The 19,220-nt window shown below is 44.0% G+C and overlaps 1 protein-coding gene across 1 annotated transcript in view; it reads right to left on the reverse strand.

Annotated features, from left to right (window-relative positions):
* Nucleotides 1–1,495: 1,495 nt before the first annotated feature.
* The window catches only part of SLC13A1 (solute carrier family 13 member 1), an 86,837-nt gene continuing 69,112 nt past the window's right edge, over nucleotides 1,496–19,220 (reverse strand). The window contains exons 9-16 of the mRNA XM_081877970.1: nucleotides 17,789–17,908; nucleotides 15,979–16,077; nucleotides 15,779–15,880; nucleotides 8,650–8,753; nucleotides 7,158–7,267; nucleotides 4,562–4,723; nucleotides 3,618–3,755; nucleotides 1,496–2,547 (exon numbers count right to left, since the gene is read on the reverse strand). Of these exons, the coding sequence (XP_081734096.1) occupies nucleotides 2,410–2,547; nucleotides 3,618–3,755; nucleotides 4,562–4,723; nucleotides 7,158–7,267; nucleotides 8,650–8,753; nucleotides 15,779–15,880; nucleotides 15,979–16,077; nucleotides 17,789–17,908 (973 nt within the window). The 3' untranslated portion in view covers nucleotides 1,496–2,409. The remainder of the gene's footprint in view (nucleotides 2,548–3,617; nucleotides 3,756–4,561; nucleotides 4,724–7,157; nucleotides 7,268–8,649; nucleotides 8,754–15,778; nucleotides 15,881–15,978; nucleotides 16,078–17,788; nucleotides 17,909–19,220) is intronic.

Consider the following 19,220-nt stretch of genomic DNA (forward strand, 5'->3'; position numbering starts at 1 on the left):
AGAGAAGCGTCACATCTGCTGCAATGCCAACACCCTCGTGTATTGAAAGCTACACTTCTCTTTGCTGCCCGCCCCATTAACAGTGGATTGATCTGGTCCAGCAATCCCATTTCCCATGTCCCCACATACTACAATATGAATGCTATGCAGAACAGCCATCTCTGCTAAGGTACCTTACACCAAGTTGGACCAAGTCGATATTTTCTATTCTTCAGGGTTTTAAACAGGTGTCTTTTCCAACCCTAGCTAAAGAGGTTGAGGGAAGACCTTGGACTTTTTCTGAGTAATGTATGCCTTTGCCTCTGAGCAACAGCCCTTTTCCATCATTATGGAGGCAATAGAGGGGAACCAGTCTAAAAAAAATGATACCTGGGCAGGTGATGGATAGATACAGTATGTGTGCCCTACCCTACTTGGCTTTTGTGTGGCTGGAATGTAGTCTACAGTACAAGGGTAAGTGCCACATGAATTGCTGTGCCCACTTTGGGCCCCCTCCCCCCTTCACTGACATGTTACCCACAGCAGAATGTGCCCCTCAAGCTAAAAGAGGTCACACACCCCTGGAATAATAGAAAAGGTGCTTAATATTTAGCTCAAGAAATACAGCAATAAGGATCCTATTGTCTCACACTTTGGCACATTTATTGCGTGGACAGGCGGAGTCCCCAGATCCCGAGTGGTCCCCCCCGTCATGTGGAATAACGACTCTAGACAACGTGCTATGGGATTAAATTGGCCACAACTTTATTAAATTTCAAATGTGGGTAGACCTTGGCTCAGGCATTGGGCGTTCTCCCTCCCTAGTCCCCAGCCGGGGACCTAGGGAGCATCAGGGTTATCCAGTGTGTGTGGGGGGGGGATGGGCCGGCTCTGGAGAACATATGTTCAAGCAGAGATAGCCGCCCCCGTTACGCTGCCGCAGGGGAGAGCAATGACGACCTTTCGGCGTACGGCCAAAGCCTCCCTTCAAAAACCCCTTTAACGGGGAACCCTGGTATCGCCGCCGCAAAGAGGAAGATGGACTAAAGGATTCCGCCCAAGGCCTGATACCGCCAAAGTTGTGACGTTTTGCTATGGGACAGGCGAAACCTGCCAATGCAGGGAAATTCCTTTCCGGCCCTTTAACAGCGACCTTATCGTAGCAGCGCCCGCATACCTGTGGAGACAGGTTAACCTGCAAAACCTATGAAGAAAAGTTAACCTGCAAAAGAAGACATTAACTGAGCGTGGGTAGGGTGGGAGAAGCTCTGGAGCCAAGTGAGGGTTACCAATTAAGATCCACCCTCTATTGTGTGGGCAGGTAATCCCTCCCCTTACCTGGCCTGGTTTCCCTGGCAACGCTTCCCCCAGGTGGGATAGGACAACTCACTGGGGTAGGCGGGGACCTCCAGGTATCCCACCTGAGGGAAGGCAAAGCCTATGTTGATGGGGCCACTCCAGATCCAGGGCTGCACGCGTCCACGCAAAAGGCGCCCCCCGTTTTAAGTGGGGAACGGTCATTACTACAATGGATTCTGGCAGAACTAATTCAGACAGAATCAATACAATGTGGTAAGCTCTTCTGGTTTTAAAATAATAATATATAAACTCCCCATTGGATCATGATGGTTTCCCTCATCATCTCATGCCCACGACTGGGTACTGTGTCTAGCTTCCAGGGCAGAACATGCTAGTTACCACACCTAGGTCTTCCTCATTTAAAATAGTTTAAAATAGATTGCAATGAGCACACACGTGATTCCTAAACCCACATAACCCAGCAGCCGTGAGTGGTATGGAGGCAGATAGGCAAGCTGCCTCTTCTCTGGCCGATGGGTAGTTCTTCCCACAGCATGATCATCTGAAATTTCAGTCATTCATTGATCGTCTTGGAAAAGATCTTCCTGTCAGATTCCAGCAGCAACCATCCCCGGGCAAGTAGGCTTACGTGGAACAAGTGTATGGCGCAACATGCTCCACATGAAGTGATCATGTAGCTCTGACTTATAAGGCACTCATAGAATGCTTCAGTGCACATGTTGGGACTGGAAGACACATTGGCCGTAAGCTTAAAATAATGGCCTTCCAGCATTTTAAAATCTATCGATCCAGCTATCTGTCCACCCACCCACCACGCTCTTATCCCAGCACCCCTATAGTCATAAACCTACATTATTTGGTGACCCTAAAAACAGGGGCCAATCAGCATTCATAATGAATGTGCCTAACCGCCGTTGCAAACTTCCCAACCCTGATGAGTGAAATCCAAACTGATGGGACACTTGCACAGACTCGCTTGCCATTGCAGTATCGAGATTGCAAGAGTCTTGGTTTACCATCTTCAGTGCAGATGTGTCGATCCTTGGGAAGAGTAAACAAGAAGCACAGCATGGGAAGGCAGATCGAGAAAAAGAAGCTGCTACTCCATTCTTAAAGTCCGGTTCTGTTAGCAATAGCAGGTGCCCAACTAGGATATGTATTGAGTTCAAACATGGGCACCCCCCATGTCATGACAGCAAGCATGACAACAGCAACTCCGATGATATTGATACCCAAACCGGCTTTTACCTAAAAGAAAGGGGGGAGGGTAAGGAGAGAAACAATTGAAACAGAAAGCCCCAATTTGATCAAGAAATTTTGCAAAATCACAATTCGCACAGTTACAATCTGCAAACTAGAAAATTCCAGGTTCAAATCTCAGAGTGGTCACGAACCCATCAGGTGGTTTTAGACAAGCCACTAGGTCTCTCATGAGGCAAGGATGTGATACAGAGGATGTCCCACAGAGCCAAAAAGGTTGCATACCCCTGGATCAGAGTGATGGACTATTATCACAGAGACATGAGTTTAAATTGTACCCAACCATGCAGCTTACTGAGTGACCTTGGGCTGCCTAAACCTCAGCCTAATCTCCCTCACAGAGTTGTTGTGACAAGAGGACGAGAGAAACAGTGGCATGCAGTGAAAATTTTCGCAGGGGAACAGTTAGGGTCAGAGGTGCCAGCTTGCAAGTGCAATTGTGGTGGTGGTGAGGAGACGTTGCATGTGAGCATCGCACCTCCTTCCCAAAGCTGGACAGGCTTTGAGAAGGTGGACAGGCTTTGATAAGGGCTTTTGGATCCCCTTGGAGCATCGCACCTCCTTCTCTACTCTGATTTACCGGGAACTTTTAGGGGACTAGCCTAGTCCACTGACCGCAAGCCACTGGGGAGAACCATGTATTCTGCCTAGAGTTGCTTAGAGGAAAGGTGATACAGTATGTGTAAATAATACTGTATAGTAAACATCCTAGATGGTTTTTAAAGAGCATTAGACAAATTCACGACAGATGGGTGTATGAGTGGCTGAAAGTCATGATGGCTGTGCAGAACCTGAATACTAGTTTCCAGACAGCAACCGTAGAAAAGGACTATTGTCTTCAGGTCTTCCTCAGGGGCTTTCTAGAGCCACCTGGTTGGTATCTGTGGAAAGCAAGACACTGGACAAGATAAGATTACTGGGCTCTTCTTACTTCCTTAAGAATAAGTGAGATGGTGTATAATAAGGGTTCTGAGCACGCTGGGAAAGGATGCTATTATTATTACCATTATTATTACAAAAGAAGTCAGCATGGTGTGTGTTATTTGCCCTCGACTTACCATGTCGATAACTTTCAGGTGACCATATGCAAATACAATGGCATTGGGCGGATTTGCTACAGGCAAAAGGAAGGCGAACGAAGTGCAGAGGGTGGAGGGAATCAATATATACAGGGGGTTCACATGGATGGCTTCAGCCTGTTAGAGGAGGAAACAGAAAGTCATGGTTCACCTTCATGGAAAGAAGCACATATCTGAGACAGTCAGAATTAAAATGCAAGCTAGAACCAAAGGCTGCGATCACAAAAGCAGACATGGAGAACCAGGTGTGCTAGACTACAACATCCACCGTCACCCCTGGCCATTGGCCATGGCTTCTGGGGCTGTCAGGAGCTGGATCTGCAGGTCCACAGGTTCCCTGCATGAACACATAATGTTAACTGAAGTATTTAAAGGACCCCGAACCTATATACATACATTCCTCCACTTTACTAGGCTGAGGAGCAGAGCACCTTACAAGAGCCCATAGCTAAAATAGCCACGATGATCCTATGATCCTATGGGATTTAAAGTCTTTAAAAATAAAATTGGATTTATAGAGGCAAAGTGAATACAGGCACGCAGAAAAGAAACCCGCAACCCTGAACACATAAAGATCCATGCAGTATCACTGTTTGTGCATTGGAACACATGCTTCTTTGAATGCAGTGGGACATGATTACTGATGCTTGATATTCGATGCATTGCTATCCATAGGAAATATGCATCTTTTATTATTATTCCCTTGCTTCCATAGAACACCTATACACAACAACATACTCTTTAATCTAGAATTAACTAAACTACCACTCTCTGGTTCGATATTCCCAGCTCACTAAGTCAAACACACAGACACCCAATTAGAGCACGTTTTGAAAGGGTGGAAACTCCATCTTTTTACTTATCTTTAACCACTTTAATTGTGAATGGGCAAACCAAACCAGTTTCTTGGAAGGGTTACTCACCAGTGGGGCTAGGATAGGCAAAAATATTGTGATGGTGGCAGGATTGCTGGCTACTTCAGTTATTGTGGTGACAATCAGGGATGAAATGAGGATAGTCAGCCATATGGGCAGCGATCCCAAAGGAGTTAATTTACTTCCTATCCACTCTGAGAGCTTTGAGACCTGTGAAAAGGAACGTTAGCACAGTTATCCGCCAATGTAATTTAATGCATACATATTTTTTTCACAAGCACGGCATTTGCAGAATCTGTTAGCCTATCAATACACAGGATCGATACCTGTAAGTAACTGAACTCTAATAGGATTCCAGGCTCCCTCAGTGTGTCTTCCTCCATATTAAACGCATGCCAAGATGCTCAACTTCTGGCAGATAATACATTTTCACAATGTAAATTGGGGCTAGCCGACATAGTGCCATCCAGCTGTTGTTGGATTCCCATCAGCCCCAGCCAACATGGCAATGGGCATAGAAGATGGGAGTTATAGCCCAACAACATCTGACTACCCTTGATATAAATGACTATGGGTGAAAGCCTATACACATTTACTATGGAGTAAGTCCCATTGAACTAATTGAGGTTGGCTTCTGAGTAGCACAACCATGGGTATGAGTAAGCTGCATTCATGGTCAACCATGCTTTAGTCTTATGTCTGAACTTATTGTTGGTTTGTGAGGGGCTGCCAAACAGGATATCAAACTGCAGGCTGAAGCTGGTGAGATTGTGCCAACTTTGGTTTGCTGTTGTGTCTGAATTCACAAACCATTGACAAAAGAGTTGAGGCGGGTGTTCAAAAGAGGGCCCTCCAGATTGGTATTTGTGTGTGTTGTTGTTGTTGTTGTTGTTTTTTGCAGATGTATTCTGTAACATGCCTTTGACAGAATAATAGTGCATTAATGGTGGAGTCTGTTTTATTAGTTCCGCCATGCTTTCCCAATGTTACCACATTATTTCCATCTGGATGGGCACTCTTGCACTACAGAACTATCAGGAAGTTTTTAATGTTTGATTATGTTTTTATATGTGTTTGAAGCTGCCCAGGGTGGCAGCTGTGATCAACTCCCACCCAGAAACCTATGTCCCCACTGTGGAAGGATGTGCGGATCCAGAATGGCCTCCACAGTTACTTATGGACAAACTGTTAAGACCACATTAATGGAAGACAATCTTACTCGGCTACGAGTGATAGCCAAAGAAGAAGAATGAAAGTTAACAGATTTTAGAAGGAAACTATGGGACATGTGGGACGCAGGTGGTGCTGTGGGTTAAACCACAGAGCCTAGACTTTCCGATCAGAAGGTCGGCAGTTTGAATCCCCATGACGGGGTGAGCTCCCGTTGCTCGGTCCCTGCTCCTGCCAACCTAGCAGTTCGAAATCACGTCAAAGTGCAAGTAGACAAATAGGTACTGCTCCGGTGGGAAGGTAAACAGTGTTTCCGTGCACTGCTCTGGTTCACCAGAAGTGGCTTAGTCATGCTGGCCACATGACCCAGAAGCTGTACACTGGCTCCCTCAGCCAGTAAAGCGAGATGAGCGCCGCAACCCCAGAGTCTGTCACGACTTGGCCTAATGGTCAGGGGTCCCTTTACCTTTATGGGACATGCACTACTGCAAAAAAGCAGCAGTCACTGCCCCAAAACAGTGGACAAGCACAAATCATATTAGCCATAGTTCCCATTTATAGTTATGATTGACTATGGCTTCGTGGCCTATTTGGTTAGTTGCACAAAGAGAGAAGTAAACTGGGAGCAGAGGGGCTACACGTTTGTGCAAGAAGCTTGTCATCATCTTGGCTTATGAAGCTAACTTTGTGTTGTGCTCATGGTCCAAGCAAGAGGCCACAACAAAGTCCACGCTACACGCACTCATCTTGAGGAGAAGATGACATGTTGTAGGACCAAGGCACAAACCCTCCAAATGCTTGCTGAACTACAAGTTCCATGAGCATTAGTCAGGCTAGTTGGGGCTGGTTGGGAGCTGGAATCCAACAACATCCAGAAGGTGAAACTTAGTCACCCTCTGTATAGGAGATGGTCCTCTAAGCTCCAAACAGCCAAAGCTGTTTGCCCAAAGCAGTTAAGACTATTCTTTACTTCATTGAATAAGGCTTAGCACACCACACTTCTGTGCATAATTTTTCTTTTATTAAATCCTGGTCCGCACCTGGGTAATTTTATGGTCATATTTAAGAACAGATTTATTTTAATGCTGCCAATTGTTTTTACAGCTGTTTTAAATCTTGACGTGGTAATGTTTTATTTTATGGATTTGTAGCAAGCAGCAACACACTCCAGAAGGTGGACTAGAAATCTATTTAATGATAATGGTGATAATAACAGTCAAAACGAAACCGTTTTCAGAGACAACATTTTACCAAGCAAAGGAACTAACCCTCCAAATTCCCCCTAACTTCTCGAACAACAATTCCCGTCAATTTCTCGCTTAACTGTTGTTCCATTAGAAGATAAATATTACTAGTGGAATAACACTGGACAACTTTTCAGCTCTTCCTCTGCAATTTTCTTGCAAACCAGCTACAGCTTAAGAATATTGTGGTTATTATTATTGATTGAATATGCTGCAAAAATCTGTATTACCTCGCAGCCATCTGCCAGCGCAAACCCTCCACCAACGAGGATGGCAATTTCCCAGGGCATGCAGGCTTGAAATTCTTTCCAAGTTATCAGTGGAGTGTAATCAAAAACAACTAGAGGAGGGGAATAATAATAAAAAAGAATGTCTGTAAAGATCTGAGGAGGGAAAGCCCATTGCACTGTCTTTCTACCACTGTTTCACACAGAGCTATTCTGAGTCATCTGACTCTCATGCCTTTGCATTGCAGGAGCTGGTTCGTATGGGGAGAGTGCTGTATTTCGGCTTCCCATAGGCATCTGGTCAGCCACTGTGAGAACAGGATGCTGGAGCAGCTGGGCCATTGGCCTGATCCAGCAGGCTCTTCCTGTTTTGGAATTGGTAACCATCATGGAAAATGAATGAAGAACTCTCTTCTACATGCTTATGAGAAAAAGGGAGGCGGGTGGCACTGTGGTCTAAACCACAGATATGGAAAAGAGGAGGTTTTTGACCTCAAGCCAGTGTCAACTACAGCTATATTATGGGGTGCACGTGGCACTGTGGTCTAAACCATTGAGCCTCTTGGGCTTGCCAATCAGAAGGTCGGCGGTTCGAATCCCCGCGACAGGGTGAGCTCCCGTTGCTCAGTCCCTGCTCCTGCCAACCTAGCAGTTCGAAAGCATGTGAAGTGCAAGTAGATAAATAGGTACCACCGCCGGCTCCCTCGGCCAGTAAAGTGAGATGAGTGCCACAACCCCAGAGTCGTCTGCGACTAGACCTAACGGTCAGGGGTCCCTTTACCTTTTACCTTTTACATGCTCCACGTCTGCTCTGCAATGTACGCAGAGCCTGGGATGCATCAGGATTCTGCCTGTAATTGTTTTCTGGAAGCCAATTTTTTCTCCTGCTCTGGAAGGTAGGACTCGAGCCAATGGCTTCAGGTTACAAGAACTAAACATTGGGAAGAACTTTCTGACAGTAAGAGCTGTTCAAGAGTGGAACTGACTCCCATAAGAGTTGGTGGACTCTCCTTCCTTGGAGGTTTTTAAGAAGAGGTTGGGTGGCCACCTGTCATGGATGCTTCCGCTGAAATTCCTGCATTGCAGAGTTGAACTAGATGACCTCAGGGTCCCTCCAACTCTACAGTTCTATGATTCAAGCCCACCCATCCAACAGCAGAAGTCTGGATGGCTTTGAAAAGAAGCTCAAAATATCACTATGTTATAATCTGCTCTCAGTTATAATATTTACTTAGGGTTTATATCCATACTTCCTCTTGTCTCTCTACTCCCCCCCAGGGAAAACTGCTCTTTAGTGTTCAATCGGAGCCAATGGCAATTCGGGTTTTCAGTTTGTGCCAATTTATCGCCAAAGAGCAGGTTTTTCCCTGGGAAAGGGAGAGAGGCCAGGGGGCAATTGCTCGTACCCATGCTTTCTAGGCACAGATTGAGCAGGAGTGTGGACGAGCCTTTATACTTGTGCCAAAGAGGAAAAAGTCAGGGATGTATACTCAACTGTTTTCTCCATTTGAAGTTCTAGACAATGTTTTTGCTGGAATGATGAAGAAGAGGAGGCCAATCATTAAGGCAGCTGTTGAATCGGTAGCAAATCCTGGGTATCTGGGGAAAGAGCCAATGTTTCAGTTGGTCCACAAATATCACACTAGAAAATTCTGATTCTTTAGCAATAATATCAGACATTACCAGTGTTTGGAAATATATTTTGAGGTGACGGTAAACACATTAAATTTCTATTTGGCAGGGATGGGAAACATCTGGCCCTGCAGATATTGTGGGGCATGTTTCCCCATAATTCCTTGCCATTGGCAGTGCGAACTGATGAACTGCACTGTGACTCTCTAAGCCATGGTCTAGTAGGGTGGCACTGATCCAGCAGAAAGGCAGATTAAAGCTTCCCTTTAAAAATAACTACACAAACATTAATTTAAAATGATATGCCAATTTGCAATTATATTTCAAAATAGCAATAATTAACAGAGCATCTGAAGCATCTGTGTATCTGAAGAAGTGTGCATGCACACGAAAGCTCATACCAAGAACTGACTTAGTTGGTCTTTAAGGTGCTACTGGAAGGAATTTGTTTTGTTTTAACAGAGCATGAATTCACCATGAACGTAGTTTAAATTCAACCAAAGTATGCTTAATCTATTTATTTTTGTTTTCCACATTTACAAATAATGCTCAATTTGACTAACAATAAATAACCCAGCAATAGCACAATAAAACCACATAAACATAAATAATAGCAGGTTTTATTCTGAAAAAAGGCAGGCAATTAATAGACAATAAAAGCAAAAGATATGAGACCAAAGCACAGAGCAGCTGAGAAAAGCAAGTCACCTCAGTGGCCAGAGGTTTATTTAAATAAATAAATAAATGAGGGGTCGCCTGTGGGTGAAAGGGCATCATCAGCCTTCCTTGGTAGGGAATCCCTATCTCAGTAGCGTTGCTCAGAAGGGCATTCCTTGAGATCAGATTGGGTGGGCCAGAGAGAATAACCTCTCCAGAAGAACTCAACACCTGTGCAGGTAATATAGCTGTAAAGGTAAAAGGTAAAGGACCCCTGGACAGTTAAGTCCATTCAAAGGCGACTATGGGGTTGTAGCACTCATCTCGCTTTCAGGCTCAGGGAGCCAGTGTTTGTCCACAGGCAGCTTTCTGGGTCATGTGGCCAGCATGACTAAACCACTTCTGGTGCAACGGGACACCGTGACAGAAACTGGAGTGCACAGAAATGCCGTTTACCTTCCTGCCGCAGCGGTACCTATTTATCTACTTGCACTGGCATGCTTTCAAACTGCTAGGTTGGCAGGAGCTGGGACAGAGCAACGGGAGCTCACCTTGATCGGCAAGCCCAAGAGACTCAGTGGTTTAGACCACAGTGCCACCCGCATCCCATAATATAGCTATAGTTGACACTGGCTTGAGGTCAAAAACCTCCTCCTTTCCATATCTGAGTCTCAACAGGAGACAGAAGTGATGAAATGCAACCTTCAAGAGGGTTAACAAACTGAAGGACATCGTCCTCTTTCTATGTTGCTCCCGATGGAAACATGCTAATGGGGACAGATATACCCCTGCTTTAAGCCATTTATATAATGTCTTCTGTTGTACAGTGGTACCTCGGGTTGCAGATGCTTCAGGTTATAGATGCTTCAGGTTACAGACTCCACTAACCCAGAAATAGTACCTCGGGTTAAGAACTTTGCTTCAGGATGAGAACAGAAATTGCGCAGCGGCAGCAGCAGGAGGCCCCATTAGCTAAAGTGGTACCTCAGGTTAAGAACAGTTTCAGGTTAAGAATGGACCTCCAGAACGAATTAAGTTCTTAAGCTGAGGTACCACTGTATATTTTTTACTACAAAGCTTGATGACTAAGCTTTTGGGGACAAAACGTCGGATTACTGGAGCGACGTCCGAACACTGAGCAACTGATATATCACAAGTGGACTCTTTATTACTGCGTTTGCAATTATTTAAGGTAAAATCTATTTTGTTTTTTTATATATATATATAAATATTTATTAGAGTTTTTAAATACAAATGCACCAATAATAAACAATCTTACTTCTATCACAACGTAGTTTCATCACTTCTTTGGACTCCCTCACGTCTCCCGCTCCCATTTACATCGTTAAAAGATTTTTCCAAGCAAATTATCAACTTGTTTACGATCTTATATCCACTCAATCAAGTATAATCTAACAATTCTCCATAAAATTTATGTTTTCTTTAATCTCACTTATCATCAAATTCAAAATCTAATTTAGTGGTGGCCAATTTTTAAAATCTAGCATCCTTCTTAACATTCAACCAAATTATTTAAGGTAAAATCTATTTTGGAAAGAGAGAAAAACGAACACCGAACCACTGATATATTACCAGCGGGCTCTTTATTTACTGCATTTGCAATTATTTAAGATAAAACCTATTTTGGAAACAAATTAACTTTTGCCATATTAAGGGCGTTTATTGTTTGTTTACAGATAGTTGCCTTGGCGATATTATCTTGCGTCTATTGCAGTGACATAAAGTTAGCCGAAGCATTTGTTTTTAATGAGTTAATCTGAAATGCCCACAAGAAACAGGAGTCATGGCAAGCCTCACATGAACTATTCTGTTCAGGTTCTTACCATCTCAAGTGTTGCTATGGTAACTCTATACTTTACAGGAGTAAATGTAAATAACATTTAAAAATGAATTCAGCAAACGATATGTTTGTGTGTGATGTTCTTAATCAGATTTAATAATACAGGAAAATGTGCCAAACACTTGAATGAACTTTCCATTTCCATGCGAAACTTTAGCTCGCAGACAAAATATAAAGGGTGTTTACACAGTGAGGCTAATAAAATGAAAGCTCATTTAGATATTTTGAGGAAAATAAAAAATGTTAAATGTAACCATGGGCATATGGATGCAAACAAAATCTAAACAGCAAAAAAGAAAAAGAAAGGAAATGTCCATTTCTTATATCTTGGCATCATTTATTTATTCTCTTGCATTTATTCCCCATCTATAATGGATCTCAAGGCTGCAAACATGTGCTTTCTGGGTGAATACCAACTCAAACACTGCCCAGGACCAGACTTCAGACTATGCCCAGCATTATAATTAAGTGCTTCTGATTTTATCAGGTTAGGCTGGATATATTGTGCTATAAAAATGGTTTATTTTAAAGTAGAATGATGCATGCTTACAATTAGTCACAAATGAAAATGGACTTGGGGAAAACATTGGCGGAGAGTCAAAAGGATCGTGTGTGTGTGTGTGTGTGTGTGTGTGTGTGTGTGTATTACGGTAAAAATGGACAGATTGCAATAATAAATATCTGCTTTTTCATATTAGCAGCATCTGCTTTGTTAAAGCCCATTTACCATGAGAGCTTTTCGCATCCATAGTAGGCTACAAATGTTATGTGAGATGACCAAGTCAGTGACTTCTTCGATCTCAGAATAAATCACTAGGACTTCTCTCTAAAGGCTCTGCTTTATAACAGGCGAGGATCGCACACCTCCCATACTGCTTTGCTCTTACTTAGCAGAAATGAAGATAGAAGATAAAATAATTGCAATGCGCCAGTCTGTGTGGGGTTTTTTATGGTCCCTAAATAATTCACTGATACTTAGAAATAAGATGGCAACAGGTGCTGAAATCCATTCTGTTAGGCCTGAGAATCAGCAATTGCAAACTGAAGAGAAGATGGGTTTGCCCACTGAGAGAATGCGTAGCAATAAACGGCAACAAACAGAGGCAATCTTCTATGCTTCCAAGAAACAAGCCATAAAATACATTAATTTCTGTTTGCCCCTCCTTCTCCTCTCTCCTTGTGCCCCCTGCCCCCTACCCAGAACTGCTGCAGAAGGTTGGGGGGAAACCCACAGTGGCGTAGCGTGGGTTGTCAGCACCCGGGGCAAGGCAAGTAATTTGTGCCCCCTAACCCGTGGATTTTAGTAGGGGCAGAGAGCCACAGGTGCGAGCGCACACCCCCCCCCAGATGTTGCGCCTGGTGCGGCCAGCCCCCCCTGCACCCCCCACGCTACGCCACTGGAAACCCAGAATGTATTTAGGGGGCATGGGAGAGGTATATGGGGAAAGAAGAATGAGGGGAAGTTCTATTCCGCAGACAGAAGTTCTTGAGGTGATGGAACTATTCATTGGTGTCTGCCCTGACCGACAATACAGTGGTACCTCGGGTTAAGTACTTAATTCGTTCCAGAGGTCTGTTCTTAACCTGAAACTGTTCTTAACCTGAAGCGCCACTTTAGATAATGGGGCCTCCTGCTGCCACCGCACCGCCAGAGCACGATTTCTGTTCTTATCCTGAAGCAAAGTTCTTAACCTGAAGCACTATTTCTGGGTTAGTGGAGTGTGTAACCTGAAGTGTATGTAACCCGAGGTACCACTGCCTCAGCCACTTTCCCCAGCCATTCATTTGACTCAGCTGAGAAAAGTTTCAGCCATGAAGGAGCGGAAAAGGGGAAACTGTTGAAGCCTTCCCCTCTTATTCAAAGGTTAAAACTTTTTCAGGCCAGAGTGGCTGGAACGTTATGCTGAACAGCAAATATGTTTGAGCACTGTAGGGTCTGCCAACTCGGGGTGAATCTACACACAGGAGTCGGGTGGGGGGGAACCTGCTATAAATACTGTAAGTCATAAATTAAATTGTTATAACAAAAGGTAAAAAATGCTATGTAAAATCGCACAGAAAAGTTTTGTGCTTCGCAGCGCCATCTGGTGTGGCATGTTTGCAACTCATTCAAAACACTGTTTTTTGACAAACGTAGCTGAGTCCTCAGTAAGTGCAAGAAATACAGTCACACTACATATATAGTAATGACTGCTCCCCACATTAAATGGGGGGGTGCACTTTGCGTGGTCGCGCACAGCCCCCTGGACCCTATGCAGCACCATTAGCACAAGCTTGGCTTCACCTCCCCCCAGGTGGGATACCTGGAGGTCTCCGCCTACCTCAGCCAGTTGCCCAATCCCGCCTGGGGAGGCGTTGCCAAGGTGACCAGGCCAGGTAGGGGGAGGGACCACCTGCCCACACAATAGGGGGAGGGTCTTACCTGGGAATCGTCAGTTGGCTTCTCCCACCCTATCCACCCTCAGTTAAGACTTCTTTTGCAGATAAACCTTTTCTCCACAGGTACGCAAGTGCTGCTATGTCAAGGTCACTGTTGAAGGGCCGGAAAGGAATTCTCCTGCATTGGCAGGTTTGCCTTTCCCGTAGAAAAACGTCACAACTTTGGCAGTATCAGGCCTTGGGTGGAACCCTTTAGTCTATCTTCCCTAAATGGGGGTGGGCATGTAGCGGTGACTCATGCCCCCTCCTCTTTGTGACGGCGATACCAGGGTTCCCCATTAAAGGGGTTGTTTTGAGGGGAGTCTTTGGCTGTACGCCTAGAGGTCGTCATTGCTCTCCCCTGCGACAGTGGTGTAATGGGGGCGGGCTCTCTCTCCTTGAACATATGTTCTCCAGCCCACACTGGATAACCCTGATGTCCCCCAGATCCCTGGCAGGGGACTGGGAGGGATAAACACCCAACGCCTGAGCCAAGGTCTACCCACATCTGAAACATAATAAAGTTGTGGCCAATTTTAATCCCATAGCACGTTGTCTTGAGTCGTTATTCCACACGGGGGCCGCCCAGGGTTTGGGGGACTCAGCCTGTCCACGCAATGATAAATTTGGTACAGCAACTTCCTCACAGTCCTGCCCAATGACTGTAATATCTGAACAGCAGGTATTTGAAACAACTGAAGAAGTTATGTGTGCTACCCAAGCAAACATTACAAGGAGACAAGAACTGAGGATATTTGAAGGTGTGATTTATGCTCCAACCCCGATTAGGTTTAACTTGAAGTAGAACTGATTTCCACGTACAGAGTGGAGCCTTAGGCACACATCGCAGTTCATTATTTAAGGTACGGCTTCTTGGGTTTTCAAAAATGAAATATAATGGTGCTTCGGGTTCATTATGGATAAATAAAAATCTGTCCTCATGAGAAGTGGTGCACTAGTTGTGAGGCTGAGTGGGGATGGCATAGACTGAAACAGATATCAGATATAACCACCATGGCTGTGGCTGACTTAGGTAAAAATGGTAGGCACTATTACTGATGGTGGTGCTGGGTGGCCTAAAAAGGCCCACTAGGGGTTTTTTCTTTGTGGGTGATTTGTGCTGCGTGTTATATGTGTATGCGAGCATGTACATGCATGTGTGGAATGTAGAGCAGCCAATGTCTAATTCAGGCCTGCCACAAATTCCTCACTGCTCTGCAGTTTTGTAGCTCTTCCTACTCTGTTACTCAGGAGAGTCTGTATGTGTGCATGCTGTATAAATGTGTGTGTGTACAAGAGAGAATATGGGATAGCACCCCCCCCCCCAATTCTGGCCCTGGCCATTTTTGTTGCAGTGCTGTTTTGGTGCATTGAATACCCTCCAACATTTATTCAATGAAAATAGGGGTGTTCTGTTCCACCACAACTTTATTATTTATACCCAACTGACTGGGTTGCCCCAGCCACTCTGGGGCGGCTTCCAAAATATATGAAAACATAATAAAGCATTTTAACCTGAAGGAGCGTCTCCACCCACATCGTTCTGCCCGGACACTTAGGTCCAGCTCTGAGGGCCTTCTGGTGGTTCCCTCACTGTGAGAAGTGAGGTTACAGGGAACCAGGCAGAGGGCCTTCTCGGTGGTGGCATCTGCCCTCCCATCAGATGTCAAGGAAATAAACAACTACCTGACTTTTAGAAGACATCTGAAGGCAGCCCTATTTAAGGAAGTCTTTAATGTTTGATGTTTTAGCGTGTTTTTAATATTCTGTTGGTAGCCGTCCAGAGTGGCTGGGGAAACCCAGCCAGATGGGTGGGGTATAAATATGTTGTTGTTGTTGTTGTTGTTTATTTTAAAAAACCCTTCCCTATACAAGGCTGCCTTCAGATGTCTTCTGGAGGTTGGATAGTTACATCTCCTTGGCTCAGGAGTCAGATATTGTCAGCACATCCAGTACAATAGCTAAACAAATCTTCATTACCATCAATGTGGATTCGTTTACAAGCAAGAGATAATGTCAGCACCTCAAGACTGGACAATGATGCTTATAAACTTACGCTGAAAATAATGAAGCCCAGCCGGAGATGAATCCAGGGTCTCTAGTGAACCATAACAGGGCCATTAGAATGAAGAGGACAAGAGTGATGATTTCTGGGTAGCTGCAACAGAAGAACAGCGAGTGTCAACATTGCCCTTTCAGTATGTTTGCTTTGACATCATTGTAACATTGTGCCTGTGGTTCAGCCGTCTGTCTTACCTCATCGGTCCAAGTTTATTGTATTCCTCTTTAATCACCTGTGCCGAGGCTTGTTCCCTGGGTGACTTTTCCTTGCCACACTTGAACATTTCTTTGAAACTAAAATGGAAATAAGAATAACCAGTAAAGGGGTTTTTACATTTAAAGTACGGGTTTCTCTTCCTGTGGCTTGGATCCAAAGGCCTGAGCTCGGTGGGATTTTTTTTTGGCTTCCTTCCTTTGACCAGGAGGCGACTCCCCTCCATTTTGTATCACAAATTGCTTTGGAGATTCTGTTTTGTTTCAAAAGAGGCTTGCTATGTGGGGATCTGTTTTGAAAATGCAGTTCAAAGCTCCTTTTTGGCAGGAGGAACTGGTTACACATCTCTCTGGACCCAAGCCACAGTCCTTGGAACAGAAATAACCAATGCCTTGTAATTCAGAAACGTAATGCTTTATGTCAAACTATAGTATCATGTATGGTATGTGTATTGTAATGTATTGGCAAATTTGGTGTTTTGGTGCACATACTTTATAGCAGAGGCAGTAAATGGCATGAAGTCAGGTGGGCTTCCTTTGTATAAACTAGAGTAGCTAGCTCCCATTACCCTCAGCCAAAACGGCCAATGAACAGGGATGATAGGAACGGTAGTGGTGCAGGGCACCATGTTGAATACCTCTGTGCTCGAAAGCAAAATCCCTGCTGAAAATCTTGGAAAATTATTTATACCACCTAGTGACATCTGTATATGAAAAGGGAAAGCAATGTTATGCTGAAGGTCAAATCTGATGTGACATTAACTGTGCAGCTCTCAGTTACATGCTTCTGTTTGTTTGTTTGTTTGTTTGTTTAGTAAATAGTAACTGTGGATGGGGGGGGGTGAGGTGGTCAAATCAGGACTGTGGTGTGATGGGCAGCGGATTTAAACCTATATTCTAATATGTTCCTCATTCAGATACCAATTCTCTCCATATCTGCTATTTATTAAACAAAAGCAGTCATGCAACTTCTAGCTGTTAGGATGAATGTCACTTATTATAAATCATTTGTTGTGACTTACTGATGCTTAATTACAATCAAGCAGTATATAAATGTTTGGCCCACTTCAGCATAAGGCTGAATTGTGAGCAAACCATGGTTCCATTACCACATCTTTTTGGGGAACGGTATCTGGAATTATAATTCCTCTTTGGGGTCCAAGCTACCTCTATCTTTATCCCTTTACTTGAGGGATAAACCTTATCAACCCAGAGCATTGAGAAGATTATTCACTGTAGCAGCTATACAATCGGACTTTTCCACCCGAAGGTGTGTCGGAACAAATATTGGTTTCACCCAATGAGTGTGGGTTGCATATGCAGAAGTCCTGAATGATGACCACCATCAGTCCACATGCAAATATTATTTTGGACTGGGTTGGTTTTGAGTTTCCAAAATGCATGCCTATTTCTATACCACAGGGACGAGGAACCTGTGTCCTCCAAAAGTTGTTGGACTCCAGTTCCCATAATTGGCCATATTGGAGGGTCACAGCCAAATGTAGCCAATGTAATGCTATCCAGATGTTGCGGACTCCAACTTCCATCAGCCCCAGCTAGCATGGTCAATGATCAGAAAGATGGGAGTTGTAGTTCACAACATCTGAAGTTCACAACCACATAGGCTACCTTTGGCCTTCATGAGTGAAAGTGTGCCTCTAGTAATTGCTAGTGACTTTTCATGATTGAAATCACCCATTCTCATTCTAAAATATGAAATGATTTTCTACAGTATACTATTCTCCCTGCCTCAACTGTTATCACATGGATTGCACTGGGCATTTATACTTACTTGAAACCCAGGAAAAGCCACAGGAGCCAAACCCAGGAAAGAACCAGTATAATAAGAGTGATGGGGATGCAAAGAATAAACCAGGTTCCAAAATTGATGCACTGGCAACCTGGGTACCGCCTGAATAAAAAATGAGAAAGAAACTGAGGTTAAGACATCACTATTGCATATGAAAAGCAAGATACCAGTTAAGACAGGATCCCTGGGATGGGCTGAAGTATTTATACACTTACACACACCCTGTCCAGTTTTAGATATGAAAACCAGCTCTATCAGGAAATGAAGATGGAATATGACTTCACCTCAAATGTAGATTTGAATGACAACTGCATTATTGCACATTTAACAACAATAGTGTGAACTCACTGGCCCTGTGTCACTGAGTTCCCAATCTCACTGCTTGACTTCCTATTTTCCCCTTCTTTTTGGGGGGGGGGTCTCACTTATCTTTTTAAGAGAGGGAGACATATTAGTACCACAGGTATCTAGTTTGACTCTGGGTGGAGTTGGTGGTCTCCCCCATTTTATGGAAGGTTTCAAAATCATGTTAAAATGTCCCCCTGTTCCCCAAGAGCTATTCATAATTTGCTGCATCAGCCTTCATCAACCTGGTGTTCTCCAGAAGTTTTGTACTACAACTCCCCATCTGCTCCCAGCCAGATGGACAAAGGCTGTACTACATGATAGGGATTCAGATGAGGTTCTCAATCATGAGAGAGATTTGCATGAGTACAGGAGGCCCCCTACTTCATAAGTCTGCCCTTCAAATTGTAAAGGGCCTGTACAGTTGGGGAATGTGAGGCACCAGTGAAGGGCTGGACTTGCCAGTTTTCCTCTCCTCTTTGCTACGTGATTACGATCACATAAAGGAAGTGAATGCTCAAATAGGGCTTATAATGACAGCAATTTTCTTTTGTTCCATCATATGAGCAAAGTTACATGATAAATACACACAAGGAAGATGTACATATACACATAGATATATAAAGGAAAATATAAATATTGAAAAACCAGACATTGTTTCAAGGTTGGATATTTTCTCGAGTCTTACTACACCAGAACATTCCAAAGCTCCACTATATGCTTCGTAATCCAGACACTGATGTTGGGTCACCATCTTTTCTTCAGCCATAGCATATGGCTATTTGTGCGGCAGTCAGCAAGTGAATTACCAGTTCCATATCCACTGATATGAACACGTCTTTGACCTAACCATGCAATATCACCAATGGATCAGCTGATGCATCATATCCTGTTCTGAGTTTTACCTCCTTTATTATGCCTATCCAAAATGTTTTTATTCCATGACAAGATCAGAAAATTATCAAATATTATAATGCAAATATACTGGTAGTTGATTGTATTGTATTGGGGTCACACTGAAGTTTCTACCAGGTTCTGAAGAGTATTGTTCTTTAACAGTAATGAACTC

This window comes from Podarcis erhardii, assembly GCF_964252035.2.
Source record: "Podarcis erhardii genome assembly, chromosome: 10".
NCBI classification, from domain to species: domain Eukaryota; kingdom Metazoa; phylum Chordata; class Lepidosauria; order Squamata; family Lacertidae; genus Podarcis; species Podarcis erhardii.